Raw genomic sequence first — 16,380 nt, 5'->3', positions numbered from 1 at the left:
CACTACATCCGCTGGCTTCAGACCACTCTTTGAGTGTGAGAGACCACTGCTGACTGGTTGATGTGCAAGAAGCAACAGCTATGACCAGGCCAGACAGTTTGGGGGTTTCCTTGCCTTGAGAGCTGCTGCTGGCACCTGCTGTGTGTGTGCCGCTCAACTGCTGCCAAGTAGACTGGTGTCCCAGACTGGAGGATCCATTGTCCCAGTCTCACCCTCTCAGACTTCTCTGCCAGCTACTGTCTCTGTCCTGGTGAATCCCGACCTGACCACAGGTGCACGCACCTGAACCGCAAAGGTAAGGACTGAGCTCAGCAGCTGTGCAGCATGAATCAAATCACTGCCACAATCCTATAATTATAACATGACAAAATCTCACTATGATGGGGCTTATACTGCAATAATACCATATCATACTATGATATGGTATAATACCATATCATACTATGATATGGTATTATTGCAGCAATAAGCCCCATCATCATAGTAAGATTTTGTCATGTTATAATTATAGGATTGTGCAATTATTTGATATTATTGCAGCAATAAGCCCAGGGGCAGTGTGAGAGACATGACTGCTCATACATGGCTGCCTATCTCCAGTGCTGCAGCTGCTGTGGGATATTGATTTGCTTGTGGGGATCTAAAGGTTTAATTTTATTGACCACTTACATTTTCTTCCCATGAATGGGTCGGTAGGGGCCCCAGTGCATTGTTTTGCCCAGGGCCCACACTGCTGTTAAAACAGTCCTGACTATAGGTCTGGAAGGGGGAAGTTAAAGAGTGAGTTATATCATCACTTATCTTTAAAGCAGGGACCCTGTTAGTTTGGCCAGGTAACCCTGTATTGGAAATCTATTGATCTCAAACCCTGCTGACCTGATAGCGAGACCCTGTTCAGTATGAACAAAGAATTAGGGATGTATAAAAAAGGAATACCATCCAGCATTCAATGTTCACTCCTTGGGGTTCAGACAGAAGTTCTGGGAGTGCATCAGGATATTCCTGTGGGTGAGATCCCCCACCCCATCAGCAGTGCTAAGAACTTTGTTGTGAGTTGTCTTAGGAACTCTAAGTTTTCTCTTTTATTTTTTGAAAACATTTGCATTATAATCTGTTTGTCATTTTATTAATATTTTTGTATCTAAACCTTGAAAATATTTTTGGGGATTAAACACATATAATCTAGCATATTTTCCATTATTCTTATTGAACTTGTATGCCTGGATAGGCCCATGCTACATATTTGTGTGTAATTTGAATGTGATTTATTATTAATCTGTTGGGAGATCGCAGACCTCTGGAGAACAGTCTGCATGGTGGCAGAAGAACTGTGTATTTTGGTAAGTGACCTTGGTGCGCTGGCGTCACAACCAGCTGATCCAGATTGTTGTATCTGCGAGTCAGCCCAGGTTCGTGACAATACATTTTATCAGTTTATACACTGTGTTGTGCCCCCTTTTCTGTACTCTGTTTTAGAAAAAAAGTATATATATATATATATATGTATATGTGAGCAAATATAAAATTAATTCAAACTAATTCTGCACTTAGATTCTGCAGCTGGGGACTAACATGAGACATTCAGTTTTGTGCCAAGCATTCCTACTCACATAAAATTAGGTGAGCAGGTAATTTCTTTGATTTGGATGGGCTTGTATAACCTCTAATATATTTAATCAGAACACAGTCTTTTAATTATTTGTACCAATACCAAGTCGTGCAATTGTCTTATTTTTAGGAGCTTCTTTTATTGCTCTGCATACTCTACAGTAAGAAGTCTGCCAATTAGTGCCTAAAACAGGATGAAGTCTGGATCTCCAATGGAAATATTGCTGGTAGGCTTTGTCATCACTGTCTAACTTTAAAATATATGTAGCCAGTTCCTGGGCTGTGGAGAAGTCATCTACATGAATAAATGAGTCTTTGGGAATGAAATGTTCATAGTTTTCACGAGAGGGGCACAAAACAACTGGTACATTACCAAATGTGAAGGCATTATTCCATAGTTTCTCTGTAATGTAGTCTTCATGTACTGAGTTTTCAAAGGACAGATAAAATTTGTACTTTGAAAGTGTTTGTTGATGTTCACTTCTGGGTAGAGGTTTATACTGTCTTCCATATATGTCAATGGATAAAAAATTCTTAAGCTGCTGATAATACCGCACTCTCCTAGAGTTTGGGTTCCAGTTACTGACAGCCCAAGCCACCAGCTTAGTCTTTGTAGGGATAGTGAAGTTCACTTCTACTTTATTCTTCTCCAACCAGCCAACAGGTGAGAAAATTTCAGAGTTGTTATCCATCACAGGAGCATATGTTACTCTCAGAAACTACTTCCCCAGATGCCAAGACCACCAAATCAGTACTGGGTATGGTTTAACAGGGAGTCTCCATCTCACAGCCCAAACTTACACTTTATGGACAATCTCATCAATCTAAAGATGTCCTATAGGGCTGACTCTGAAATTTTCTTCCTTAATATCAGTGGATGAATCTAAACAGATAAACAATGTTATGTTATCTGTTTAGATTCATCCACTGATATTAAGGAATGTTGGACATTCATTAAGGGTAAATTTATCACCAAATGGCCTCCATACCAGAATGATTCGAGTACGTTCAGCTGGTTCCACATAATTAATTCCATCACTAATTGCTGAGTGCTCTACATTGTTATAGAGTGTAAAAAAAATGGCTGCAAGGCACAATTGTGCAATACATATCATAAAAGAATTCTTCATAGACCATGTGTTTCCTAAGTACTCCATTTGATTATGTACAAACACTGTAACGGTTTGGTAATTATCTTAGAGAGTAGATGTTTCTCACAATTATTATCACTGTTGGAGAAATAAAGAGAATATAATGCATCAAAGTGTCAATGTGATGTAATTTTTTTCTGCAAAGAAAATGGGATTTTATTTTTAACACATATTAATGAATATTATTATAAGTTACTTTAAGACACCATGTAAAGAGGTAGATATTTGGGGTAAATTTACTAAGTGTCAGTTATTGTTTTTTTGGGAGATTTTCCATAGATTTTGCAATCCGACCATTTACTGAAGGCAAAACCGACGGAAAACCAACCAAATTACCAACCTTAGAACATCAGACCAACTAACGATTATTTTACATAGGCAAGTATAGAAACCTAAGCATTGGTTTGCAAACTGTTCACAAGCTGACCCAAATATTAGACTGTCAACTAACATGCATGTTTGAATTCTATAACACACTCTTTTGGACAAAGCACTTATAAGCAACTTTTTCACATGTAAGGTTACCTTTCCTTTGTGTTTTGTTATTGCAAAACTAAACATACAGTAATGGTACTTCAAAAAGATAGGTGCTTGATGGATATCTACATCGGCAATTTTTAAAAATACAAAAAAATACAATTGAAATGTTTGCCAAGTGGATGAGTGCCAGTTGGCTGCGACTGAACCCTGATAAAACAGAGGTTCTTATGATAGGTCACAGGACAGGGCTACAGCATAGCCAAAAAACAGGACTTACGCTTCGGGGTTTAGAATTACAAAACACTAAACATGTGCAGAATCTTGGTGTTGTCCTGGATAGTGGCTTGACACTTAAACATCAGGTATCAGCCACAATCAAATCCTCATTCTTTCATCTGAGGAACATAGCCAGAATCAAGCACTTAATTCCCTCAGAAGATCTGCCTAAAGTCATACATGCATTTATATTATCACGCCTAGACTACTGCAACGCCCTCTACCTCCCAGCAAAAGAATTACACCGCTTGCAGATGGTACAAAACGCAGCTGCCAGGCTATTAACCAACCAGCCCTGTTCCAGCCACATAACACCCATTCTCTACTCCCTTCACTGGCTGCCTGTCAGATGGCGAATTGCTTTCAAGATTGGATTAATAACTTACAAAGCCCTTCGTGACCATGGCCCAGGGTACCTGAAGCAACTTCTGATTCCCTACTGTCCCACTCGATTACTGCGATCTGTTGACGAAGGACTATTAACAGTACCTAGAATCTCACGGAATTCGTCTGGGGGTCGAGCTTTCAGTTTTGCGGCTCCAGCCTTATGGAACTCACTTCCCCGCACAGTTCGAGAGGCCTCCACTCTAGAATCCTTCAAAAATAGACTCAAGACTCACCTATTCACCAAAGCATTTCACTAATGTCCCTTGTTTAAGCTTGTTTTGTATTTTGTACTGTAAATGTAAAGTACTTTGAGTCCTTTAGGAGAAAACGCTATATAAATAAAATTATTATTATTATTATTATTATTAAAATAGGCTTTACTCTGCCTGTTGAAATATGTTGTGTAAAGTATTGTAGAAAACCAGCGTACCCCATTTGGTGTACCTTTACAAAATATATTGTATGTCATGTTAACATTTTTTTTTCACAGAACCAAAAAATAAACAGATAGGTAGTGAGGCTGGGGATGGGTCCTCAGGGTCTGTGCATGTGGGTCCTCACTGCTCCTTCCTCTATTTAAATGAATATTAAATAACAAAATGAAGACAGACAAGAGAAACAAATACTGAAAAAAAAGCTACACTAACACTGCACACCTCACAAATATACCCAAGGAACACACAAATAAACTCTGACAAGTGAGATAATAAAAATTACACCGGACAAAACATAAAACAAGCTTTAAACTTAGACAAGACTACACAGAAAATGACAAGACTAAGGGATATATTTACTAAAGTGTGGGTTTTTAGAAGTAGAGATGTTGCCCATAGCTACCAATCAGATTATAGCTAGAATCTGATTGATATGGGCAACATCATCACTTCTAAAAACCTGTACCTTAGTAAATATACCCCTAAGTAACAATCACCAATCTTCTCTAACAAATCACCTCTCACCTTCTACCTCCAACCACCAAACTACACGCTCACCATGTGGCAATGCTTGTTCTGGTGTGAGTGGGTTTATAGAGGTTTTGTGATCTAAAAATTGCATGTGGTATGTTATACCCTTTATAAAATCCCCAGGAAATGTTGGTCTGTATATGGCCTATATTTAGTTGGTTTTGTCATTGGATAGTGTGAAATAATATGCATTTAAGTGTTCAAATGTATTGCAACAGAATGTTACATAGAATTGCATTTGTATAGGGTTAAGTTAGCCACAATAAATGTACAAGGTTAGCACCCAAGGCTAAGGAGAACTTCTAGAAATAGTGTACAAACCAATCAGCTTCTAACTAGCAGCAATGCCCGGCATGATAATTAATCTGCATATGCAGTGATGTTTTTTCTTCTTTCACAATCAGAATGATTTATAATCTCATGTAGATACAATAAATGAGCGGAGTGCTTGTTTACACAAAACTTGCTGTATGTCTCTCACTCCCCAGCCGTATGCACTGAACACTGCAATGCTGTACCTATGTGATTGACCACTTACTGTGAACTGGGGAAAAGCTCTGACAATGTGGAGGTCCCATGGAGATCCCCAGTTCCTACCTGGTAACGCACCTCACCCATGGACATGAGACTCAGATGCAAAATCCACATGGTGAGTAGAATTCTGCTCTGCCTCTGTCTCTCAGTGTTCCATATGCCCATCTATCAGTAGAATGGACTCGCAAGGTCCATAAGTCTCAGTCAACACAGTAGGTTGCTTTTCTGCCTATATGTGCTTATTATGTCATAAGGTGTATGAAAGAGGCGAGATTTTTTAGTCTGAATGAAACCTTGTCTACATGAGAAGTGTGTGTCTATCTCTGGTAACTGAGGAGTAAAGACTAACCCTGGTCTTGTAGGATGTGTAGATGGCACATTACTGGGATGCCCCTGATTCATCAGCCCAGGTTGACGGATGCTGTCTCATCAGGTGTGAGAACTGATGGTGTAAAAAAATCAGCCAGTGATTCTGGTCAGGTCTCTTGCAGTTCAGGAGACAAGTCTGTCCTGTCTGGCCAGTATAATCTGTAAGGAGATTCAAAGTACTATGCAGATGAGATAATAATAATAATAATAATAATAATAATAATAATAATAATTTTATTTATATAGCGCTTTTCTCCCATAGGACTCAAAGTCGCTTTACAGACATCAGAAAACATGGTACATTGTACAAGGATTTGGTGTTGCAAAAATAATAGAAAACCACACCAAAATAATTAAAATCAACCAAAACCTAGAGAGCACAATAAGTATATTGCACATTTGGTGCAGACATTTTGGGAAATAACTTCCATGAGTTATATGTTCCACCCACAAAAAGGTACCAAATGAGGCAGCCGTCTTGGGTGCACTACGTAGGATTACCCTGGGTGGAATAGGTTATGCCTAGAAGAGATGACACAATATGGGTGGTTGCAGCATCCTGATGCTTGGAGTAGGGTCCCAACATAATAGTCAGGTCCATGCATATTTCATCCCATCCACGAGTGTACCAGGTGAGGCAGCCATGGTGGGCGCACTATGAAGGTTGCACTGTGGGTGATAAACCATACAAGGACCCAAGGAATATGTGGGAAAACTGACATGTGTGACAGTATGATATACCCTTTGTGAATAGATCCACATGAAGTACATCCTGCCCATGGAGGAAGCACTTCAGTGGATGTATAGCACACCAGTATATCATACAGTGGGGTGGAAGTACATTTTACAAAACAGGGAATAGCAAATACAGTAAACAGTGCTGCAGTTCGGGCATGAGATTTACTGGTGACTGAAACATTTGAAATATGAAATACACTGAATGAGTAGATCCAAGTGTTTGTTCATCCTGCCCAAGAATGAACCATCTGAGGCAGCCATCTGAGGTACACTGCGTAGGTTACATCTGGCAGAGTGTGCAAGTAGCAGAAGTATAACGTCCAGGTGGAGAAAAAAAATAAAAAAGAATAAATAGCGACCGCATTTTAAGTTAAAACCATGTTAAACTTAATCAGAAATTAAAAAATGATAGAGTGGTCTACAAAAAGCCACAGCGTCTTCTTCACTCGAGTGTGTGGGTTTGTTGCATTCAGCAGTTTGTGAAGTTCAATTTGCCTGCAGCATGAGACAGCAGCCGAACCCAGTCTCAGGGGAGTGTAAATGAAGATGGAGGTGGCAGCATTCCTGTGTGTCCGTGAAATTGTTTAAATTTTGGTTAGAAAGTAGTGAAAAGTCAAAAATCAATTCAAGCTCCTGTTCTAATTCCATGCTTCAGATGACATGCTCTGAATTTATGTACAGTGTTGTTAAATAAGTTAGGAGACAAACCATTGTTATTACACTCAATAAGGGAGGGAGCACACCCCAGGGGCTCTGTCTACAGCAGGTCAAAATATCTGTTTTGTCATTTCAAGCCATTAGATTCAGATATAGGTAAGGCCCTGCAATACCCCTCACAGTATGGTGTGTGATGACCCATTAGACCATGGATACTGATTTCCCCAGATTTAGTTTATTCTGGATTTACTAGGGGTGTGGACACCCTGGACTGTGAAATAGTCTGCTGACTATGTGGAAAAGTGACAGCCACCGCTTGGATGAGAGCCCATGGACTCCCATGTATGTAATGCACATGATACATGGTGAAGGGTTCTGAAGGGGATGGAGAAATTATTTAAAAAGTGCGGATTCTTGGTACGGGGCACCTTAGATTCAGATAAGTCACATGATATGGAACGGGGACACAGGAAATACATATGGGATAGAAATTTGCAGAAACAAGTGAATCAGTTGCTTGAAACAAAAAGCATATTGAATGGAAGATGGAACTAGATAGTTTGGAGGATAAGGTGTGCCTTTTGAACCTGAGAACGGAGTTCAGAACTTGAAAATAAAGTTGCATACAGAGAATTGAATTGTATAGGTAACAGACATGCATGTACAATGAGAAACTCAGAGAGTCAAGTGAACTTCTAGCAAAAAATCAGATCTGTTTAGATCAATCATATCGATCAGATGAGGTGACAATATGTGAGCAAGTGATTTGAATGTGCTGAGAAACTGACTTTAACCTGCAATAGTCCCGCTAACAGACTTATGCTTAGAATGTTATGGTTCTCATTGCAAGCATAATGCTTCTTTGAGACTGGAGAGAGTGTTCCCAATTCAAAGACAGTGGATTAGTTTGAAAGGGAAAAGAGAGAAAAAAAGAAATTTTTATTTTGCAGCAGAAAGAAATCTCTTGTGTATGGGATCATGTGATTTGCCATGAGTGAGGGGTTAATTAAGTCATTTATAGGGCTTGGACACAGAAAATGGGTAATAAGGTTGCACACACTATCTCTCACCTTTCCTCCTTCCCCTTCTTTTCCTTTGGTGGTAACCCCTGATTGGGGGGACCAGGTAGATTTGTTTTAAGTGTATTTTTGCTGTGTTAGATCTAGCGGATGGTCTGATTAACATAGATCAGTTTCTGCTGATATTTTATGATATATGTAAACTTGATTTGTTCATTCCAGAGTTTGAGGGATCCGATAATTTAAGTCCTATAACATTGTTTTTTGTGTCAGATAAATGTTTTTTTTTGTTATTAAGTAATTATTTAGGGGTTGAGACAATAGGCATTGGTGACATAGGTGTTTCTGCTATCTTTAATATCTTTTATGGAAGGTGTGTGTATAAAGTTGCAAATCTGTTTGTGTGGGTTGCAGGGGTAATATTATTAACAATGAAGTGAAGTCCATAGCTGTGGTTATACAGTGTGGAAAGGATTTGCAGATATCTAAATGAGTTACAGGTGGTGTGAATGTGTTGATCTGATAATGAGGGCAGATAGCACATGGTAGGTTTTTTTGGGGGGGGTTCATTTTGACAGAAGTGTCATCATTTTAAAGTGAAAAGTTAATAGTTTTTTTTTTTTTTAAAGAGAACTGTCATATTGGTATGGTTATCAAACAACCAGAGAGAAGTGAAAAAGAATCTGATAATAGACAGTCCCATTGTACCCAATTCTGATAGGCTTCTAAACCAGATATAAGTAACATCAAAGGCATTTTCTATAATTGACTTAGCTAATGCCTTTTTCTCAGTACCACTTACTGAAGACAGTCAACTAATTTTGGCATTTACACATGGAGACAAACAGTACTGTTGGACTAGGTTTCCCCAAGGATGGGCCAACTCACTTTCAACCTTTGCAATGTCATTAATCCTCAAAAATTGTCACCCACTGTGTGGTAATACAGTCCTAATACATTATGTAGATGACCTATTGATCTGCTGTGTTAGATCTAGCGGATGGTCTGATTAACATAGATCAGTTTCTGCTGATATTTTATGATATATGTAAACTTGATTTGTTCATTCCAGAGTTTGAGGGATCCGATAATTTAAGTCCTATAACATTGTTTTTTGTGTCAGATAAATGTTTTTTTTTGTTATTAAGTAATTATTTAGGGGTTGAGACAATAGGCATTGGTGACATAGGTGTTTCTGCTATCTTTAATATCTTTTATGGAAGGTGTGTGTATAAAGTTGCAAATCTGTTTGTGTGGGTTGCAGGGGTAATATTATTAACAATGAAGTGAAGTCCATAGCTGTGGTTATACAGTGTGGAAAGGATTTGCAGATATCTAAATGAGTTACAGGTGGTGTGAATGTGTTGATCTGATAATGAGGGCAGATAGCACATGGTAGGTTTTTTTGGGGGGGGTTCATTTTGACAGAAGTGTCATCATTTTAAAGTGAAAAGTTAATAGTTTTTTTTTTTTTTAAAGAGAACTGTCATATTGGTATGGTTATCAAACAACCAGAGAGAAGTGAAAAAGAATCTGATAATAGACAGTCCCATTGTACCCAATTCTGATAGGCTTCTAAACCAGATATAAGTAACATCAAAGGCATTTTCTATAATTGACTTAGCTAATGCCTTTTTCTCAGTACCACTTACTGAAGACAGTCAACTAATTTTGGCATTTACACATGGAGACAAACAGTACTGTTGGACTAGGTTTCCCCAAGGATGGGCCAACTCACTTTCAACCTTTGCAATGTCATTAATCCTCAAAAATTGTCACCCACTGTGTGGTAATACAGTCCTAATACATTATGTAGATGACCTATTGATCTGTGTGGACAACCAAGAACAATGTATTAAATATACAGTATCCCTATTATGGATTTTGCATGGCAAAAACTGCAAGGTATCTAAGGTCATGTTGCAAGTGGCTCTGCCACAGGTGCAATTTTTGGAACACTGCATTTCAGAAAAATCCAAACACATAACTCCAGAAAGAAGGAAGGCAATTTACAAAGTACCATTCCCAGAAACCATGAGACAGTTGAGAGCATTTTTGGGCCTAGTCACATACTGTAGGGAACAGAAACTGCAGGTTTTATATGATACACTGAAAGGTGATATTAAACAAGTTCTGGATAAATCACTGTGCATGGGCAAGGTCCTAATGAGTGGGGTGTGCTGCATGTATGAAGAAGGGTGTATAACCTTCTGATAGTAAATGAATAATGATGGTATAGATGCACTAATAAAACCCTTTGTTCTGGTGTGCAAATGAAAATGATAAAAGAAACAAGATATATAAAGGTATAACTAATCTTTACTATTCAAAACGGAGCGTAAAACATGCAAAGAAGAAATTGCAAAGAAAAAAAAAATATTTTGGACTTATAAAAGTAAGACTCATTAGTCAGTTTAAAGTTAAGGGGGTATGGAGAGCACAACAGAAAGTCTTGGGATGGGGTTTGTCCAGGATGGCTCAGTAAAGTAAAAAAGCAGCATCCCACAATTTGATTGTTTGTAGTACACCTCACACACCAGCGGCACCAGACGAGCTGCAAACATGTGACTGACCCGGAAATGACAGTAGGAGAAACACAGGAATACTACAAGCCAGTAAGGGGTGAGAGCAAAGTACTGTAGAGACCTGAGCAGGTAATTTTAATTTGGAGGGGGGTAACGGTGCCTGGTTCCCCGAGTCACAACCTTTGTATCCCCCCCATAGACATCAGCGCTTCTTCCAGTGCAGAGTGCCGGTGTCTGTCAGGTCAGCCCAGGTGTTCACCTGCGCACTGACTCACCTAGAACACTGTGTCAAAGAGAACCACCCCCCAGTAACTCCAGTACCATACTCCTTACCCCAAGAATCACATCCTGGGTACGTACACCTGTGCACATAATTTCCCTACTACAAACCATCAGAAAGCAGGACACCGCTTTTTTGACTATACTGAGCTATCCTGGACAAAAAAAAACCCAGAACTTTCTGTTGTGGTCTCCAAACCCCCTTAACTTTAAACTGACTAATAAGTCTTACTTTGTATAAGACCAAAATATATATATTTTTTTCCATTTTTTTCTTTGCATGTTTTACTTTCAGTTTTGAATAGTAAAGATTAGTTATACCTTTATGTATCTTGTTTCTTTTATCATTTTCATTTGCACACTAGAACAAAAGGTTTTTTATATATTAAACAAGGCCCTCTGCACCTCAAGAGGAACAACAACAGACATTTGAACAGCAAAATAGAGATATTCTTAGTGCCCCAGCACTGGCACTGCCAAATTACAGTATAACAAAGAATTTAATCTATTTTGTTATGAGGCTCAATGATATGCACAGGGTGTACTTACACAGGAAAATGGGGACAAACAGACGCCTCTAGGCTACTACTCCACTCAGTTAGATACAGTGTATGTTGTGTTTTGTCTTACTGAAAAGAAATGTATAAATGATTTAAGAATACATTACACTTGCTAGAGATAAGATGGGCACTTAGTTGGTTGGATTCCTAGCAGGTCTGCATGGATGTAGAAAAGTTAAGCAGAAATTGAATAGTAATTGCTGTTTTCTATGGGGATGCCTGTAGAAAGTTTGTATTGAAAGTTTGCAAAATTGATTGATTCAGAATGCATTTATGAGGAAATTCAGTATTTGTTATTGCCTAGGAATTCTGGGTCTGATTCAGAGCCAGACGCTATTTGCGCTCGCTCGTTCAGAAAAAGGGGCTGGCTAATTAAATTGACCGTTCGCTCTTTGCGGTCTGTTGACGCCTCTATGTCTAAACGAGCGACCAAAACATGCGGTAGTTATTTTAAAAAAATGCCCCCTGGCCTCTCGCATCATACGTCATCTCCGTTATTTATTAGATTAATCGAGTACATCGAACGGCGTATGAACTGCTCGCTATTCTTGTGGTTGCATTTTCCTACCGCAATCATGCGAGCAGTTCTGGCTAAAAGACACCCAACTGACGTGGTCGATGACGCTGCTTTGTTAATTATGCACACCCTTAAAATGCCCGTTTTGACCGTTTGGCACGCCTGCGTTCGGATCTCCACTCCCTGTTTTCAAGCACCTTCCCCTGTTACCACCCACAAATGCCTCTCTCTGTCACTCAAATTAGCAGGCACTAGCTATTTTGCGAGCACACGACTGGTTTGCGCATGCGTACTAAAACCCGTACGCATGCGCAGTTGTGCGAACATCACTCGGAGCGAATGAGCAGCCGCTTACGAGCGGCTCTGAATCAGGCCCTCTGCTATTCTCTCCGTAACTGGTTTGCTGGGAGGGGGTGTGAAGAAGATCATTTTTGTGTGGAGATCAAGAGAATGCAAACACAAGATAATCCCCCGTTGTTAGGAGGAATGTGCATTGAAATGACACTGAATCAGGAAGTGGTTGAGTGCCCTTTAGAAGGGGAGGGGCCAAATGATGGTGGTTTTGCATTTCCCAATAAGACATTGGAGTCACCAAGAGCCAGGCGGTGGGAGACTGGCAGGATTGCAGTGAAAGTCCATGTACCTGAGACAGGAGACTGCCCCCATGAGGAAATAACATTTGCTTGGCATAAATCCCTATCTGTACTTTTAGAATATAACAATGGAAGAAATTGAACAAAGTGTTTGTGATGATGAAGCATCCATTGAAACTAACGTTTATAGGTTATCAGTTACAGATGAAACAGTGGTTGGGAAAATCACACTGACACTCATATTCAATGGGCCATCACACATGGCAATGCATAAGGGTCAAGAATCCACAACAGACAAGCTGAATGGGAATTAGTTAATGTAGGTTTTGGGAATGGTAATGAAATTCAGTCTCCAATGTATTTCCTGACAAAACCTTAACAGTTAATGTTTTTGAAACAGCTGAAAGACATACACTTACAAGTTGAGATGTTAATTGCTGCAGAGATATTAGCAGAAAAGAAAAAAAAATGGTTGTGCATTACAGAGAAGCAGAAAGAAACTTTGCAGAATATGCTACTACAAATTCAGAACATAGGCAGGAGAAGGGTTAATAGGTACATGTCTACTATGACTTAATACTCTGCAGGAATACAAATTAGGAGTTTGGGTTGGTAGAGCTGAAAGAGATAATAATTTTTAAAAGTAATTAATAGCCTATATTCAAAAATAAAATAGAAGTAAATAAAAGTAGACCAGGGGCTGTAACCCTGGCACCCAACACACTTCTCACTATTTTGAGGGCCATAGATCAAAATCACAAAGACAGAGAAGAAAGATATACTAAATCTACTCCTCAGTCTGTTATAAACACAGACAACAGAAACAATAGAGATACCTCTTAGCTGCTAGATTCACCAAGTATGGAGTAGCATTAATCTAATATCACTATCAAAGGATGTACAGTTTTGAACCTAGCTTTTCTATTGCCGCTTGGTTCAAAAGAGGGGAAAGTGACAAAAGAGAAGGGAGAGATATAGAAAGTGGTGATGATGAGAAAGAATAAGAAAAATACACCACTTTAAATTTTTCTAGAACTAATGAAACCTTTTTGCTGACAGGTCACGTTTTTATGTGAGCTGTGAGCCACATACAGATTATGCAGATTGCATTAGATCCTTATTTGCTGCTTTTCAATTGCCTAAAAATGTAGCTGTAATTAAGGTCAAAGCACACACCAGAGAAAATACTCCAGAGGTAAAAGGGAATGCCATAAGCAGACCATCCCGCCAAGTAATCTGATATTAGTGACCATAACACCAGAAACATTGGACCTGGTCCAAGAAGTAGAAACCTGGAAAAGACTAAGTGCACGACTTCAGGGTGATGGATGGACGATTGAGCACCGCCTCTCTCTGCCACATGCACTGTTCAGAGTCTTAGCCCAGATACTTCATGGAAACACCGGTCAAGAAATGTTATGTTGAGGGTGCTAAACTAGCATTAGGTAGCACCAGGCTCTATACAGGCAGCACAGGCCTATGTTGCAGGGTGTGAAGTCTGTGCTTTGCACAACCCAGGAAAAGTCGTCAAGGTACCAGTAAAGCAAAAAGGAATGGAAGTGCTCAGATATGAGCACTAAAATAATATCAAACCGTCCATTAATCAGAGAATGTAAAAAATATTGTAGAAGAGATGTGTAACTCTTTCTGTCAAGTCCCTTTTCTCCTTCCTCATCGATAGTTTTAAACTACATAAATAAATGGAGAAAGAGGACAATATATTGGTCCGTATTCAGACAAAAATTATGTCACAGTAAGGATATGGATGATAATACAATGCACCCTACACACATGGAAAAGCAAGTAGGTAAGCGTAAAAAGGTATATTTCAGTACACTATCAGCATACACCAAATACCATATGCAATAGGTAAGGGACCTACCCTACTTACTGAAACATAAGTAGACATAATCTTATAGCAGTTTCTTTAACAGTGAGCGTACCATACTCATGTGCGGCATCAGATGTTCTCTCCTATAATGGTATCTTTTAAGTGGGTATGAGATAAAAACAATTTCATCCAATCTTTATATGAAATTTATTCAAATACAAACAAAGCAATTAAAATAAAAGAATGTCCCCATTCAATGTAAGTCCAAACTGGATCGGGGATAGCCAGATGTAGACACAAAATGGCTAATTCGGTTATGCCACAGAGTCAGAGAGTCAATCCCTCAAATAGTTGGTATAGTCCAGATGGTAAGTCCATATAATATACAACCGACGCGTTTCTATACGCAGGTCTTGACTCTGTGGCATTTCTGGATTAGCCACATTTGAGTAATTTTTGTGTCTACATCTGACTAACCCCGATCCACATTTTACTGGGGAAATTTTAAAAACACATCTTGGCAGAACTGGGAATCACACAGGCCCTACATACCCCATATATAGGTCCCAAAGCAGTGGCAGAGAGGAAAGACTGAACTATACACTGAAATTGAATTTGTATAAACTAATGGCTGAAACCCAAGTAGAATTTTTATCCTTGGCACTGTTTTCAGTCAGGCATAGTCCCAGTGAGAAGCATAAACCTTCCCCCTTAGAGATTTTTGTTTGAGTTTCCAGCTAAAACAGGATGCAAAATGAGCATGGTGATTTGACGCAATATATTACAAATTTGCACAATGAACTAACCAAAATGCACCACCAATTATTTGCCTCTATTCAAGACCCTAATTCCCTTGAAGGTAGCCACAAGCTGGTTCCAGGAGACTGGGTAGTGATAAAGAAACATGTAAGGAAAGGACTGGATCCAAGATTCGAGGGTCCATACCATGTCCTACTGACCACAGCCAACTCTGTCAAGGTCACAGGCCGTGAAACCTGGATCCATGATTCCCATTGCAAGAAAGTTAATAAGTGGAGTACTAGGGGTAAATTTACTAAGGGTCGAGTTTGAGTGAGTTTGCAAACTCACGTGAGTTTTTCATCTCGCAAATTTACTAAAGACAAACTCGAGTGAGTTTGAAGTGAGTTTTCTTTTTCACTGTTAAAACTCAGGTGAGTTTGCAAACTCGAAAAAACTCAACTTCGGCCAAAATCGGAAGTACTTTAGATGAAAAAGATGAAACTCGCAAATTTACTAAGATTCGAGTTTCCAATCTAGTGTGAGATTGTGGCAAACTCACTGTGAAATAGAAGTTTTAAACACTCACCTCCTCAGCTGCGAGTTTGGGTGAAAACATACACAAATCTTTTTTTTTTTACTTGTTTAAGTGGGGTTAAGTATTAAAAAAAAAAAAAGTTGTGAGGTCCCCCCTAAAGACTAACCAGCCCCAGACTTGCCAGTCTGTCCTGGTACCTAAAATTATGGGGAACAAAACGAGTAGGATTCCCCTGGTTTTAAGTTTAGGGGTAAAAAATTTGGCATAGGGGTACCCCTAAAATTAAAACCAGCACTGGATCCTTTCTAGTGGGGGGCTGAAGCCACAGCTAGGGGTGCCCTTTCACTGGGCCCCCCAGCTGCAGCATTAGCCCTGACCACTAGTCAGCCCAGGCCACGGATCCCTGGGGAGTTGGGGACCCCTCCAATAAAGAGGACCCCCTCTCCAGGGCACCACTGGCCTAGGCTGATAGCCCGGGGCTATCCCCGTCACCCCTGGGTGGTGGGTGGTGGGTTGATAGTGTAGGTGTAGTGCTAAAAATTTTATTAACAACATTGTCTTTACAGTAGAACTGCAGGTCCCAGCAAGCCTCCCCCGCATGCTGGTACTTGGAGA

The 16,380-nt window shown here is 39.5% G+C and overlaps 1 protein-coding gene across 1 annotated transcript; it reads right to left on the bottom strand.

Moving 5' to 3' along the window:
- Positions 1–1,691: 1,691 nt before the first annotated feature.
- LOC148525286 (4-galactosyl-N-acetylglucosaminide 3-alpha-L-fucosyltransferase FUT6-like) lies at positions 1,692–2,300 on the bottom strand. Its single transcript, XM_088471085.1, has one exon. It carries the CDS (start codon positions 2,298–2,300, stop codon positions 1,692–1,694), a length of 609 nt encoding a protein of 202 aa, XP_088327211.1.
- Positions 2,301–16,380: the final 14,080 nt, after the last annotated feature.

The sequence above is a fragment of the Taudactylus pleione genome, unplaced genomic scaffold (genome assembly GCF_031769625.1).
Source record: "Taudactylus pleione unplaced genomic scaffold, aTauple2 ptg000109l, whole genome shotgun sequence".
In the NCBI taxonomy this organism is placed as follows: Eukaryota; Metazoa; Chordata; class Amphibia; order Anura; family Myobatrachidae; genus Taudactylus; species Taudactylus pleione.
This window is presented reverse-complemented; position numbering and strand designations above follow the sequence as displayed.

Coding starts and splice junctions, on each gene's coding strand:
- LOC148525286 (XM_088471085.1), bottom strand. CDS start 2,300: ATGGATAACAACTCTGAAATTTTCTCACCTGTTGGCTGGTTGGAGAAG.